This window comes from Callionymus lyra, chromosome 10 (assembly GCF_982586985.1).
Source record: "Callionymus lyra chromosome 10, fCalLyr1.hap1.1, whole genome shotgun sequence".
NCBI lineage: Eukaryota > Metazoa > Chordata > Actinopteri > Syngnathiformes > Callionymidae > Callionymus > Callionymus lyra.
Genome location: NC_141827.1, coordinates 5,751,799 through 5,768,791, shown reverse-complemented (window position 1 = coordinate 5,768,791; position 16,993 = coordinate 5,751,799). Strand labels below are relative to the sequence as shown.

At 35.3% G+C, this 16,993-nt stretch overlaps 1 protein-coding gene across 2 annotated transcripts in view; it reads right to left on the bottom strand.

Moving 5' to 3' along the window:
• Positions 1-16,993, bottom strand: part of arhgef10la (Rho guanine nucleotide exchange factor 10 like a) — a 218,917-nt gene that overhangs the window by 31,204 nt on the left and 170,720 nt on the right. For both annotated transcript variants that reach the window (XM_087800820.1, XM_087800821.1), the window contains 3 exons: positions 11,186-11,272; positions 2,869-3,068; positions 1,582-1,739 (listed from right to left, as the gene is read on the bottom strand). In XM_087800820.1, the coding sequence (XP_087656946.1) occupies positions 1,582-1,739; positions 2,869-3,068; positions 11,186-11,272 (445 nt within the window). The remainder of the gene's footprint in view (positions 1-1,581; positions 1,740-2,868; positions 3,069-11,185; positions 11,273-16,993) is intronic.

Below are 16,993 nucleotides of genomic sequence, written 5' to 3'. Positions count from 1 at the left end.
TATTAAAAATAATTAATCGCTCGTGGTGTGTATCAATGAAAGTAGATGAGAGAAGGTTCCAGGTCTTTTTAATTAACATTTGCAGTTGTTTATTTTTTGCCTCGTCTCGCACAATAGCCGCCGCCGTCCTCAGGTTAATTGCTTGGCTCCGTGTAAAGGTCGTTTTTGTCCCTTCTTGGAAAATATTTGGTTGAATAATGGGACCTTGTGCTTGTTAACACTGATGCTGGATCTGCGACGAGTTCAAGATGAAACATTTCCTTACGTTTTAACAAGCGTCTCTTAAGAAGGGGTTCGGGGCGTGTAAACGATGCAGGAACGTCTCCGCCGGGAGCTTCGCCTTCTTTTTCACTCAAAGCGTGAATAGTCTTTTTTTTTAAGCGCCGGGCAGCAGCTCGCGGTGATTAATCATCGCTGGGCGGCGCAGCAGGGAGAGGATGTATTGACAGTCTGTAGCTCAGGTGAGAAGGACCTGTGATGGAGTTATTATTGAGCTCCCGCTGATAACAAAGACCACAGACGCTGCTGCAGTCGTCTGATGATCCTGGACTTACTTACTCCTTGAGCAAAGCAACTCCAGCCAAACTCTGGCTCAGGGTTGCTTTAACTTTGTAATATAAAGTCATATATAAATGTATAGTAAAACAAAAACCTGCAAATATTCAACTGAAATTAAATAATAATCCAAAAAAATGAGATTATAGAGATTATTAAGAATTAGTAAATTAGTGTTTTAGGAATATATTCATCTCTGTAAAAACTTAAATAAAAAAATTTAAAAACGTGGATGAATGGATTAAATAATGAGGGAAATGACGATAGAAAGAAAGAAAATGAATGAAATGAAGAAAGAGGGAAATGAAGAAAAAAGTAGCAAACAAAAAGAGGAATAAAATAGGGAAAGAAAGAAAATGAGAATGAGAAGAAAGAAAATGAAAGAAAAAAGAGGCAAAGAAAGGAAGATAGAATGAGGGAAAGAATGATAGAAAGAAAGTGAATGAAATGAAGAATGAGGGAAAGAAAGAAAATGAATGAAATGGAGAATGAGGGAAAGAAAGAAAAAAGAAACAAACGAAAAAACTAAGAAAAATGATTTAATGGTAAAGAAAGAAATGAAGAGAAAAAGGAAGGGAAACAAACATATATATTTATATATAGTATATACTGAAGAAAGAAAGAAAGACAGAAAGAAAGAAAGAAAGAAAGAAAGAAAGACAAAAAGAAAGAAAGAAAGAAAGAAAGACAAAAAGAAAGAAGGAAAATATAAAAAAGTAGTGAGAGGAATTGAGAAAAGAGGATTTCTGAAGATGGAAAGGAAGTGAAAGAAAAGAGGAAAATGCTGATGTTAAAGGTAAAAAGAAATGAAATTTAAATGTGTGCAATGAAGGAAAGAAAAAGGGAGTGATGAATAGAGAATAGGAAGTGGAAAGAGGGGAAGTAAGTGAAGGAAGGAAATAGAGAAGGAAGTGAAATGAAGGCAGAAAGGTAAAACAGAGAGTCCAAGAAGTCTCTCTCTCTCTCTCTCTCTCTCTCTCTCTCTCTCTCTCTCTCTCTCTCTCTCTCCCCCTCTCTCTCTCTCACCGTTCTTCCTCCTTCCGTACACCATCATGTCTCCGTTGCGCAGGCCTGCGAACAGGAAGTGATGCGAGTGCTTGAGGCAGAGGACCGGACAGTCGTCAGGGTTACGGAGGGTCATGAGACACTGAGCCGAGGAGTCGACGCTCCCGAACACCAGGATCCTGCAGGAAGAACAGATGATGGATGAGTGTCGTCTCCCTTTCCTGGGGTTTGATTGAAGCTCAGCTTTGTGTCGACAACATTCACTTCGTCTCGTTCGACCTCCTCGTCTTTTCCTCAGTTTGACTGAAGACAATGTTTCTCAGGATTCAAGCCGACAACCTTTGTTTGGATTCACGCCTTCTTTGATTCATTTGCTAACAATGAAAGACACGCCTTCACCACTCATCTTGAATAAATAAATAAATAAAAGAGACAAAAGATAAAAGAGGAAGGAAGGAAAGACAAAAGTAAAGTATATATAAATGGAGGAAATGAAAAAAGAAAATGGAAGAACAAAAGTCATTACAGTCATGTTCAGACAAAGATGTTTCTTTGGACATAAATGAAAGAAAGGAAAGACAAAAATAAAAGGTAAAGGATGAAAACAGTAATGAAAAAAAATTGCAAGTTATTTGACTAAATGGAAAACAGGAAATGGAAGAATAAATAAAATGGGAGAAAGAAAAAAAGAAGGAAAGACATTTGTTTTTCAACATGTACAAGAAGTTTCTTTTGACGCAAATGAAAAGAAAAAATAAAGGAAAGAAAGAAGGACAGAAATAGAGAAAAAACACAAGTGAAGAAAAGAGAAAAAGAAAGAAAGAACGAACGAAGGACGGACCGGAGGAAGCGGGGAAGGAAGGAAGGAAGGAAGGAAGGAAGGAAGGAAGGAAGGAAGGAAGGAAGGAAGGAAGGAAGGAAGGAAGGAAGGAAGGAAGGAAAGGAAGGAAGGAAGGAAGGAAGGAAGGAAGGAAGGAAGGAAGGAAGGAAGGAAGGAAGGAAGGAAGGAAGGAAGGAAGGAAGGAAGGAAGGAAGGAAGGAAGGAATCAATACATATAATATTCAATTATATTTTTAAATCTACATACTATAACTGAGCTAAAAATATTTAAAATAAATGTACTTTATTCAATTTAATCATCTATTAGTCTTGGATTAAAATGAAAATTACACTTTTAAAGTGTTGAAATGACACATTTTCTCACGAATAAAGTATGAAAACACTGATTTTAAGTCTTTTACTTTCACTATTTAAAGGAATATATTTCGATCATTTTGAGTAAAGTCGTCCAAACATCCTCTTCTCACCGTCCGTCGTCCAAACCCACGCAGATGTTGGCCGTGGCCTTCTGAACCTCTGGGTCGGCCTCATCTGTGGAGGAAGCTTCTGGAACGTAATCCAAACAGCGGACCGGAGCGTCCACCTGCAGGCTCTTCACGGTCCTCGGCGTCGGTCGGTTGAGCGAGAAGATCTCGATCTGACCCAGTGAACCTTCACCTGCGGCCACCTGCAGGGGGGTGGAGGGAATTACAGATAAACTTCTTTTTCCATGGAGGGAATTACAGATAAACTTCTTTTTCCGAGGAAGAAAGAAAGACAGGATTTGTATTTTCACGTCAGGAGCAGACAAAATATTTCCATGGACATAAATGAAAAAATAAAAAAGGAAGGAAAGGAAGAAAATGTGAAAAATAAAGAAAGAAAGAAAGTGTAAGAAATGGATGAAAGACAGGAAATGTAAGAAAGATAAAAGATGAATAAAAAAACATGTAAAGCAAGTAAGAAAGGAAAAAAAAGGAAAGATGGAATTAAGAAATTATTTATTTTTCACGTCATGAACAGACAAAATGTTTCATCTGACATAAATAAAAATAAATTAAAAAAATAAATAAAAAAGGAAGGAAAGAAAATGCGAAGAAAAAAAAAGAGGTAAAATTGAAATAAAAAAGGAAACATTGAGTTAAGAAATGTGAAAGAACGAAAACACAAAAAAGGGTAAAAAGAAGGGAAAGAAAAAGACGAAATAAAAACATGAGGAAAAAAAGAAAGGGAAAAAATGGAATAGGAAGGAAGGAAAGATAGAAGGAAGAAAGAGAGGTAGGATAGAAGGAAGGAAGGGAGGAAGGAAGGAAGGAAGGAAGGAAGGAAGGAAGGAAGGAAGGAAGGAAGGAAGGAAGGAAGGAAGGAAGGAAGGAAGGAAGGAAGGAAGGAAGGAAGGAAGGAAGGAAGAAAGAAAGAAAGAAAGAAAGAAAGAAAGAAAGAAAGAAAGGGATTATTTCTATTTGTGTTCATGATGTATAGACGTTTCTTTTGAGAATTAAAAAGAAAGAAAATAAATAAAAAGGAATGAAAATGTAAAGAAAGAAAGAAAGAAAAGAAGTAAGAAATAAAGAAAATTAAAGGAATGGAAGAAAGACAGGAAATGGAAGAAGGAATGGAAATAGAAGAAAGACAGGAATTGGAAGAAATACAGGAAATAGAATCAATAAATTAAAGTTTTGTTTAAAGTTGTTAGTAAAACCTTCATGTATTTTCTTCACTCAACAGTTGATTCACATGTAAAGCAGTGTTTGTCTTGATCGCCCGCTGCTCCGCTCTCTCACTAATCAAACCTCTGGGTTCGCCCCAGGTCTTCCTCCCTCAGAGCCTGTTTTTTCTATCTTGTCACACTCATCTCAGCTTCATGTCAACGTGTCGAGGAAGACGAGTTCCACCACCGCTGAGGTTCTTCAGAACTCTTCAGGTCTGAGTCTACGTAGACTGACTGTGTGACTGGAGCTATAAATACACCTCCTCGCACTCCTTTATTCCCTCGTTTGATTCGGAGCGAGGGATGTGGACGGAGGTGAAGCTTCGGGCAGAAGATCACGTTGGAGGAGAAGATTCTGGGCCTGGACTAACGAGAGCCGGAGGTGAAGTCTCCCCTCGTCCTCAGTCGTTTCCTGTGAGTGAACGATCATAATCCCGCGCCGTCATTATCCAGACCATCGCGGCCGAGGTCACGTGACCTACGCTCGCCCTCCGTGTCGCCCGGCGGACATGTTGCTTTCGTGAGCGATCGCCAATTAAATCTGCCGCAGCTCAGACTCGGAGGATCGGAAGAGACGCGCCGGGGCTGATGGGAAATTCTTCTTAGTGGGTTTTTCTGAGTCACAAATTTCTCAGTAAAACAAGAGTCTGATCAAGTTTATTGAGAAAGAAAACTCTATAATAATACTGACAGAATGTAATTCGCAGTATGTTACAAAAGATGAAATTTTGCCCCAAAATAATAGTGAAAAAATTTAGTCTGGTATGATTGAGAAAGTTTTGCTCTGAAATTATACTGACAGACCGTAATATTAGAGTGACAAAACTGACTAAATTTCGCCCCAAAATAAAACTGAGAAAATGTAACCAGAGCCTGGTACGATTGAGAAAGTTTTGCTCTTAAATTATACTGACAGAATGTAATTCGCAGTATGTTACAAAAGATGAAATTTTGCCCCAAAATAATAGTGAAAAAATTGAGTCTGGTATGATTGAGAAAGTTTTGCTCTGAACTTATACTGACATAACGTAATATTAGAGTGTTTCACAACCGACAAAATTTCGCCCCAAAATAAAACTGAGAAAATGTAACCAGAGCCTGGTAAGATTGAGAAAGTTTTGCTCTGTAATAATACTGACAGAATGTAATTCGCAGTATGTTACAAAAGATGAAATTTTGCCCCAAAATAATAGTGAAAAAATTTAGTCTGGTACGATTGAGAAAGTTTTTGCTCTGAACTTATACTGACAGACCGTAATATTAGAGTGTTTCACAACCGACAAAATTTCCCCCCAAAATAAAACTGAGAAAATGTAACCACAGCCTGGTACGATTGAGAAAGTTTTGCTCTTAAATTATACTGACAGAATGTAATTCGCAGTATGTTACAAAAGATGAAATTTTGCCCCAAAATAATAGTGAAAAAATTTAGTCTGGTATGATTGAGAAAGTTTTGCTCTGAACTTATACTGACATAACGAGTGTTTCACAACCGACAACATTTCGCCCTAAAATAAAACTGAGAAAATGTAACCAGAGCCTGGTACGATTGAGAAAGTTTTGCTCTTAAATTATACTGACAGAATGTAATTCGAAGTATGTTACAAAAGATGAAATTTTGCCCCAAAATAATAGTGAAAAATTGAGTCTGGTATGATTGAGAAAGTTTTGCTCTGAAATTATACTGACAGACCGTAATATTAGAGTGTTTCACAACTGACAAAATTTCGCCCCAAAATAAAACTGAGAAAATGTAACCAGAGTCTGGTACAATTGAGAAAGTTTTGCTCTAAAATAATACTGACAGAATGTAGTTCGCAGTATGTTACAAAAGATTAAATTTTGCCCCAAAATAATACTGATAAAAATGTAAGTAAGTAAGTAAGTAATATTTATTTATATAGCGCTTTTCCAGACCAGGGTCACCGGAGTCCATAACAATTGAGAAAGTTTTGCTCTAAAATAATACTGACAAAATGTAGTTTGCAGTATGTTGCAAAAAAAATGAAATTTTGCCCCAAAATAATACTGAGAAAATGTAACCAGACTCTGGTACAATTGAGAAAGTTTTGCTCTGAAATTATACTGACAGACCGTAATATTAGAGTGTTTCACAACTGACAAAATTTCGCCCCAAAATAAAACTGAGAAAATGTAACCAGAGTCTGGTACGATTGAGAAAGTTTTGCTCTAAAATAATACTGACGGAATGTAGTTCGCAGTATGTTGCAAAAAAATGAAATTTTGCCCCAAAATAATACTGAAAAAATGTAACCACAGTCTGGTACAATTGAGAAAGTTTTGCTCTTAAATGATACTGAAAGAATTTAATTCGCAGTATGTTAGAAAAGAGGAAATTTTGCCCCAAAATAATACTAAGAAAATTTGACAACATTCTTGTATGATTGAGAAAGTGTTGCTCTAAAATAATACTGACATAATGTAATATTGGAGTGTTTCACAATTGACAAAATTTCATTCCAAAATAAATCTGAGAAAATGTAACCAGAGTCTGGTACAACTGAGAAAGGTTTGCTCTAAATTAATACTCTCAGAATGTAGTTCGCAGTATGTTACAATAGATTAAATTTTGCCCCAAAATAAAACTGAGAAAATGTAACCGGAGTCCATAACAATTGAGAAAGGTTTGCTCTAAAATAATACTGACAAAATGTAGTTCGCAGTATGTTACAAAAAAATTGAAATTTTGCCCCAAAATAATACTGAAAAAATGTAATCAGAGCCTGGTACGACTGAAAAGTTTTGCTCTAAAATAATACTGACGGAATGTAGTTCGCAGTATGTTGCAAAAAAATGAAATTTTGCCCCAAAATAATACTGAAAAAATGTAACCACAGTCTGGTACAATTGAGAAAGTTTTGCTCTTAAATTATACTGATGGAATTTAATATTGTAGTGTTTCACAACTGACAAAATTTCACCCCAAAATAAAACTGAGAAAATGTAACCAGAGTCTGGTACAATTGAGAAAGTTTTGCTCTAAAATAATACTGACAGAATGTAATACTGGAGTGTTTCACAACTGACAAAATTTCACTCCAAAATAAATCTGAGAACATGTAACCAGAGTCTGGTACAACTGAGAAAGGTTTGCTCTATATTAATACTATCAGAATGTAGTTCACAGTAAGTTACAATAGATTAAATTGTGCCCCAAAATAATACTGAGAAAATTTAACCAGAGTCTGGTACGATTGAGAAAAAAAGTCCCTTGAAATAATACTGACAGGAAGTTACGTAAGACTTTATCATAACTGACAAAATGTTATATATATATAATAATACTGAGAAAAAGTAACTGAAACTGTAAAACATTTAAAATTTCCCCTCAAAAATATACTGACAGAACCTAATTCGGAGTCTGTTTCAAGTTTCTCTTTGCCAACTCATAGTCATTTAGAAAGATCTCCTCTTAAACTATACTGACCAAACATTACTAGTATTACTATAGTTTTGCTTCAAATGAATACTGAGAAAACATACGTTTTAAGAAGTTTAATTTGAAGTGTTTTCATGCTAAATTGTAAATAAATCAAATGATTTCATTAAAAAAAATATTGTAGAACTTGAAACCATAAAAACTCATTTAATAAATCATCAGGAACTTATCGTACGAACAAAAAAATGTTGTTTTTCTGGCGAAGGTTGTTCTGGAGTACGTGAGACGCTGCCAGAAACTGCATTACTTGTTGTTTTTATTTTTAAAAAATAGTTGACTGATTTATGGACTTGGTTAGAGCTTGAATAATTATTTTACGATCTCCATCAATTATCCACGTTTTGGAGGAAACAGCCTGCGGTTCAATTAAAAACAAATCTTGCGACGATAAAAGATTGTGAAACAAGGAAGCGAAGGAGGCGGACGTGATCGTTACTTTTATCACGAGGGGCGGCCAATTAGAAAAGACGAGAAACTCTCGAAGTTCATCGACTTTAGAGGTTTTATTTCTATTCAATCCGACAACCTGGTGTCATTTTATCTTTCAATGAACAACATTTTTAGATGTTTTCTTGTGGAAGAAGTAGTTTTTCTTACCTCAGGCAGTTGAATTCAAGAGGGATGTAATACATGTTTTATTTTGTTTTAATTTAAGTTGTACCTTTCATGGTGAAGTAATACTTTTTAGAGTTTAAGTTTTAATCAAAAAAAATAAATTGAGTTAAATTTGTTGATAGATTTATATTTTATTAAGAAAAATGCAAATAAAATGGCCACATTTAAAAGGACAAAAGTTTATTTGATGATACTTTTAGGATCAATAACTTGTTAGAGCTTTGCTAAAACAACAACGTGCTAACAGAGAGTGTGATTTACACAGAAATAAAGTTAGATAAATACTTTATTGATCCAATAAATATTAAAGCATCCATAGAAACATCAAATAAATAAATAAAATCAATCAAATAAATAGATGCGATGCTACAACGTGAATTATAATATAATTAGCTTCTTGACACTGTAGTATTTTAATAGTAGTGGCTGTGAATATTGATGAATCGATTAAACTTCATCAAGTTTTATCATTTGTTTCTCAAGTATCTTGATGTTAATTCCCTGATTCATAATATTAGGATTTGAACTAGTGATGGACTGTTGAGCCTTAAATACGCCTCATCAAGTTTCATTATTTCTAGATACCACTGGATGTTAATTCACTGCTTAATAATATTTGGATTTATACTTTTAATAGATTGATTAAGTATCATGAAGCTTCATAAAGTGTCAATACTCTTTAGAAGTATTGGTAAGTGAGTATCTGCTTCGTAATATTTGGATTTATACTTGAAATGGATTGATAAAGTATCATGAAGCTTCATGAAGTTTTAATATTATTTTTAAGGATCGGTATGTGAGTATCTGCTTTATAATATTTGGATGTATACTTGAAATAGACTGATAAAGTATAATTAATCTTTATGATGTGTCAATAGTCCTTAGAAGTTTCGGTATGTGAGTATCTGCTTCATAATATTTGGATTTATACTTGAAATGGATTAATAAAGTATCATGAAGCTTCATGAAGTTTTAATATTATTTGTAAGTATCGGTGTGTGAGTATCTGCTTCGTAATATTTGGATTTATACTGGTAATGGATTGATAAAGTATCATGAAGCATCACAACACCTTATGGAGCAGTGTCATTATTTCCAGACTGTAGTAATAGACTGATGAAGCATCGTGATGCCTCACGGAACAGTGTCTTTATTTACAGACATGACTGGAAGTAAATTCCTTGCTGGATTTGAAATAGTAATAGACTATTGAAGCATCGTGATGCCTCACGGAACAGTGTCTTTTTTTACAGACATGACTGGAAGTAAATTCCTTGCTGGATTTGAAATAGTAATGGATAAATGAAACATCATGAAACACCATGAAGCTTCATGTAGTTTCATTATTTCCAGAATCCAGTGAATTTCAATTCCCTGCTTTATAATATTTGGATTCATACAAACTGACGAAGCATCATGAAGCTTCACAAATATCTGACTGGTTAAAAAATCATGAAGCTTCATGAAGTGTCATTGTTAGGTCAAGTATCTGGATGTGACTCTGCTTTATAATTTTCGGATTTTAACAAGTGTTGGACTGATGAAGCATCGTGACGCCTCATATAGCAGTGTATTTTTTTGCAGAAGTGACTGGATGTGAATTCCTTGCTGGATTAGAAATAGTAATGGATTGATGGAGCATCATGAAGCTTCATGAAGATTCATGAATATGTATTACTTCCAGAAACCACTTGATGTTCAGATTTAGCAAGAAATGGACTCATGCAACATCATGAAGCTTCTTGATGTCTCATTATTTCTCAGATGTATTTGGATGTGACTCATTTCTCAATAATCTTTTGATTTAAACTAGTAATGGATTGATGAAACATCATGAAGCTTCATGTAGTTCCATCTAACTATCTTTTATCTCCAGAAACCACTGGATTTTAATTCAACTCTTTACAATATTTAGATTCATTAGTAAACTGACGAAGCATCGTGAAGCTTCACAAATATCTGACTGGTAAAAAAAAATCATGAAGCTTCATAAAGTGTCATTATTAAGTATCTGGATGTGAATCCATTCTTTTTAATCTTTTGATTTTAACTAGTTGTGGACTAATGAAGCATCACGACACCTCATAGAGCAGTGTGTGAAATAGCAATGTATTGATGAAACACCATGAAGCTTCGTGACGTGCCATTACTTCGAGAAACCACCGACTTTGTAATCTTTAGCTTGGAACAGATATATGTTTTGTTTGGTTTTCATGACTTTGTTCCTGCATTTCTTTTCAGGATGCTTCCGAAAAAGTTGGATCGGTCTGTAGCTTTTTCCCAAATCCCCGATAACAACTTCTTAAATGCCAGCGTCACCACATCTCCCCCCTCTATCGACTACACACCCTGAACTACACAAAAAGCAATTAAGTCGGAGAGGTTGATCCATAGTCTGGGGAGGGCCAACATTTTATTTAGCCACATTTTGGGTCAAAAAACGGGATTATCTGATAAATCGCCGAGAGCCGGGAAAAGAGAAAAGAGACAAAAATTGAACCTTAAAGATTAATGGCAGAATCTCCGCATCATTTTTCCTCCTTCCCTTCGCTTCTTTCCCGACAGATTCCCACTCGTGCCGGGATTGTGAAGGGCAGCTCCGGCCTGACTCTCTGCTCTCCATCACCAAAATACTCTGCCGCAGTTACCTTCCACTTGACTCTACATCACACTAATTCGCCATTATTCTGGCACTTTACGAGGAAAAATAGAGCGTTCCATTTACCGCCCATCCTCATATTTCACCGCACTCTCCGGCAGAGCCCAGTTTAAACACCCGTTGAATGAAACAGGGATAAATAATAACTCGAAAAAGTACTTAGTCAGCTTTTTTTTTTTTGTTCCACGAATATCGTTTGGTTGATGCGGCGGTGACCTTTTCGCCGTAATGGCCGCCATCTTTCTTTTTACCGAACGGCAAATGTTTTTCATGATCACGTGCCGGAAGGAACCGTGTCTGTGTGTGTGTCGGTGTGTGTCGGTGTGTGTTGTGTTGCACGGGCTCAGACCCTAGACTTACCCAAAGGTATCCTTGAGGTAATGAGGTGCTGGCGGCGGAGAAGCCAAGCATGGAGCAGTGAACGGGGTTGTGAAGAGCAGCCTCCAGCTACAAGAGACAGAATTAATATTGATTTAGAGCTCATCATGACACACACACACACACACACACACACACACACACACACACACACACACACACGGAAACAGACAGACATATACACACACCGACATACACTGACACATAAAGACACACGCACATACGCACACACACACACCTATATACAAACACACACACTCTCTCTCTCACACACACACACACACACACACACACACACACACACACACACACACACACACAAACACACACACACACACACACACGGAAACAGACAGACACATACACACACCGACATACACTGACACATAAAGACACACACACACCTATATACAAACACACACACTCTCTCTCTCACACACACACACACACACACACACACACACACACACACACACACACACACACACACACACACACACGGAAACAGACAGACACATACACACACCGACATACACTGACACATAAAGACACACGCACATACGCACACACACACACCTATATACAAACACACACACTCTCTCTCTCACACACACACACACACACACACACACACACACACACACACACACACACACACAAAAGAAATCCCATGTTTACACTTCCAGAAGTGCGGATGAATTAGCAGTTGTCAAGTTATGCAGAAAATACCAGGAATGACTAAAAAGCCGTTTTTTTAAAAGGTAAAATAAAACATGAATAAATATGAATATATTTTGTGTTTCAAGTCAAGAATTTGGTTAAGAAATCAAGGTCAGGGTCAGAGCTGGCGTGAATGATAGAAAGAGCACTTTTGGTGACGCAAGACAAAATAAAATTGTATTCCATTATTTTCAGCCAATGAATCAAAATTCTTCAATTAAAGTAATAATTCAGGAGAAAGTAATTCAAACATTTTTTCCTCTCATTCAATATAACTTTGACGAACTGGAGCGACAGTACTTGTTAGAGTGATCGTACCTTACGTGTCTTTTTTCTATAAAATCCTTCCAATTGATGAGGTTTTCGCATCAAACGCCGCCAAATTAATTTAACCTTCCTCACGTATACATCTTTAAATAATCTATTACAATGTACTTTGATCTTGTCGCTAGTCCTGATAGCTGCATTGGTAAAGCACTTAACCATTATTCAATTTTGAGGCCTGCTTTAAGATATTGAAATGTTTGTTTTAGTGATTATTGTGTTGCGGCTGCAGTAGTAGACCCGCGCTCTCCAGGGATTCTTTCTTTACTGATACATTTGAATATACGATTATTTTTTTTTTTATGCCTCAAGATGTTTTTCATTGCCACTAAAAGTCTATAATGTCACTTTAGAAAATTCCAAACAGAGGAAAAACAGAAGTTAAAAAATGTGAACCTCTGTTTTTTCATATATATTTATAGTTTTGAAGGTGAATTATTTTAAGAAATGGCCAAATAAACATTAGAAAAATAGATCATACGGAACTATTATAGACCATAATAATGTTGAGGGTATACTTTTTGCTGATAATTTGTCATGAACATTTTTCTAAGATAAATTAATAACATTTTTGTTATGAAATATGCCTAAATAAGTGTATTTTAGGAATTCAGAATATGAATTTAATTGAGTTAGAAGAACTAGTATAGTACAGTCATCTCTTTGAAAGTTCTGAATATGGTTAAACTAGTACTTATATCTACAATAATGTTGATTAAATGATGATTTGGATCAAGAAAATTTGTTAAAATACATTCAAAATTCAAGCCTTAGATCAAACATGGATAGAACATACAAAAAATACAGAAAACATCTGAAAAAAAATACACTTGAAATGCACTCGGAGAGCGCATACCTCTGCCAAGGAAACCTAAATACTACATGCGTCAAACTCCAAGACATTTGACTTGGCCCGGTGGTCAGACTAGATAAATGTTCATACCATGACCTTTTAAAGATGCCAGTGTTTGAGATAAGATAAGGAACAGAAATGATGGATGTCGACAATGATACAGAGATTTTTAACAGTAAAACATAAATTGAACGATAGTCCCTAAGAAAGACAGATTAAAAGATTTAAAAAAAAGTAGTTCTGCTCTGATTGAACTTTGCAACCCTGACAAATACAATCAAATAAACGTGTGGATCAAGTATTGTATTTTCGTTGTGCTCACAAAAAATAACTTGGTCACCTGGTTGAATTCAGCAAAATCCAAAAGCTTGACCAAACTTGACTATGACACGCTCATAAGGCAACCCTAAAAAAATCAACACTGGTTAAGTCACCGTAGAGAAAGTTTTTTAGGTCTTTTTTACCTTCTTGAACAAAGTTGGGTTGTTAGCTGTGTAGCTACACAAGAGGAAGAAAAATCAACCGAAAACATTCTTGAATCCAGAAGAAACTACCACCAAAATAACATCTGACATTATAACTAAATGATAAAGTTCAAATAATGTGTTGACTTGTTTGTGTTGTTGAAAACACTTTCTGGAGATTAAATCTTGTTGACCATAACCACACCCACTGTGATTGGTCAAGCATGGAGGTTTGTCATCAATCCCGGAAGTCTCAACATCCAAGGGACTTGTTGTATAAACAAAGAGGGGTCAATGGAAAAGGAGTCATTATTACGTCATAATGGACTCTCGTAACCTCTCGTTCGCCCAGATTTCAGAGCAACTTTATAAAGTAATAAGTTGAAAACATGGTCCTGATGAGGAACTTACTGCATCTTGGAGAGGAAGAATCAACATTTGAAACATGTGAGTCAAGAGAGTCTTGAGTTTCACATCAGTTGATCTTTACTGGACGTGGTGTGTTCACGCTTTTTTTGTTCCGCAAGTTTATTCTTCGTTCGAATAAACAATGAAAAACATCAGAAAATATAATGTATACCGTCCAATTCTCTTTGCTATTTCCTCAGAGATTAACCTTATGATTGAACAGTTAGTGCAACAATTGGCGCTCGAACCAGAGGAGGGGGGTTAATAAAACAGCGACATTTACTTTCTGAGAAGGAAAACGCTCTCAGAAGGCGACACAAGCATTCATTATCTGCACTCCTCGGACATGCATGTGAGGATTTGTCGGCCCTGAAAGGGGAAAACGCTGACATTTATAGCGGGGCGCCTGCGGCGAATGCATCAAAACCCCCTATAGTGAAATCTGTGTCCCTCGCTCTGGCAATCTGTCTCTGAAGGGTGATTATTATTTGGTGCTGTGAACGTGGGCTACATGACAGATCGAGCGGCTAATTGTGTGTTGTTGTGCTTCTGGGAGACGAGGGGGAGGCGGAGGTGATGGTAAGAGGGGGTGGGGGGGGTCAGCCATGAGTTCTGCTCGTCTTTAACTGTCGTCCTCTTCCTCCGCCGGCATCAATCTTCCATAATTTATAGTCTCCCCGGGTCAGGAACCTCCCACTCCTCCCTCTGTTGTCGTGCGTTGTTTGTAAACACTCGGGGGGGGTTGGGTTGGGGGTGTGAGTGGGGGGGCGGGGGGTTCCCTCCATCTGCACCCCAACACCATTCTGCCAGTCCTCATGTTCGTCTCCATCCATTCGAACTCTTGTCTCGTCTGCTGCTCCTCCATCAGAGGGTTTTATAGGTAATTAAGTGGCGGCGCTGATACTGGCCCATATGGACCGTTACACAAAAAGGACTTTCACTGGCCACGTGGGACGTTCCTCGCATAGAGGAAAATCGTTTCGCGTGCGAAAACCCACTTGTGGACAAGTCCGGTACCTCGGGGGACGGTGGACAAAGGTGACCTGGACTTGACCTTGAGGTATGATCAGAGAGCTTGAGGTGAAAACACTCGAGAGCTTCTGGAGGTGAGAATGTAGGGAAACGATGAGAAATATTGATTCCTGAAGTGTTGCTGCTTCTATACGAACACGAGGAACGCTTTAGATGATAACGTTCACGATCACGTCCTCCTTTCGTCGAATGACGACACGATGATCTGTCGGGTGTTTTCCTCAAGGTCGGGAGAAATCAACCGACGACAACATCATTTACCTCGTGATGATCTCGATAAAGCTGAATTAGTTACTGAGTGATGATAACAGTTATGATGATTATAATACTGATAATAACAATATTTATAATATTGATGACAACAACAATAACTATGATAATAATAACAACAGCATTAATAACTACAATGAAAATATGTATTAAAAAGTACTAAAAATAGTAACAACGATGATAATATTTATAATAAAAGTAATAATACTACTACTACTAATATTATAAAAAACCTCACAATAATTAAGTTAATAGTAACAATGATGATGCTACATCAATAATAATTAATTACAATAATACAAATACAAAGAGCACCACCAGGAATAATCATAATAATACTACTGAAAATCAAATAATAATAAAAATAATTAATGATAATAATAATAATAATATTGCTTATTAACAACCAAACAATGACATAACTAATAACAATAATATTATAATACAAATCATTAATGATGATGATGATGCTACTAATTTTACATAACATACATAACAACACCGATAATAATAACCAACATAATAACAACAGTGATAGTAATGGTAATGATAATAATGATGATACTACAAAAGGTAATAGTAATAATAGTAGTAACTGCAAAAAACCTATTAGTACTACTACTACTACTACTACTTCTACTACTACTACTTCTACTACTACTACTACTACTACTACTACTACGACTACTACTACTACTAATAATAATAGTAGTTATAATAATAATAAACACCAATAATAATAATAACCAACATAATAATAACAGTAATATTTATGAAGATGATAATGATAATACTTATATAAGTAACAGTAAGAGTAATAATACTAACAATAATAATAATAATAATAATAATGATAATAATGATAATAATTATAATAATAATCAACATAATAATAACAGTAATATTAATGGTAATGAAGATGATAATGATAATACTTATATAAGTAACAGTAAGAGTAATACAACTAACAATAATAATAATAATAATAATAATGATAATAATGATAATAATTATAATAATAATCAACATAATAATAACAGTAATATTAATGGTAATGAAGATGATAATGATAATACTTATATAAGTAACAGTAAGAGTAATACAACTAACAATAATAAACATAATAATAATAATGATAATAATGATAATAATTATAATAATAATCAACATAATAATAACAGTAATATTAATGGTAATGAAGATGATAATGATAATACTTATATAAGTAACAGTAAGAGTAATACAACTAACAATAATAATAATAATAATAATAATGATAATAATTATAATAATAATCAATATAATAATAACAGTTATATTAATGGTAATGAAGATGATAATGATAATACTTATATAAGTAACAGTAAGAGTAATAATACTAACAATAATAATACTAACAATAATAATGATAATAATAATAATAATAAACACCAATAATAATAATAATCAACATCGTAATAACAGTAATATTAATAGTTATGAAGATGATAATGATAATAATAAAAATTAGTAAGACTAAGAGTAATAACACTAATAATAATAATAATAATAATAATTATAATGAAAACAATAATAATAATAATAATAATAATACAAGACAGTCAGATCAACCTGGTCTGCATCAGAAACGCCAACAGGAAGTCTAGCGTCTAACCAGACCGGAGGTGTGGAGCGACACACACTGAATCGTGTTCAGGCGATTATGGCGATTCAAGTGCA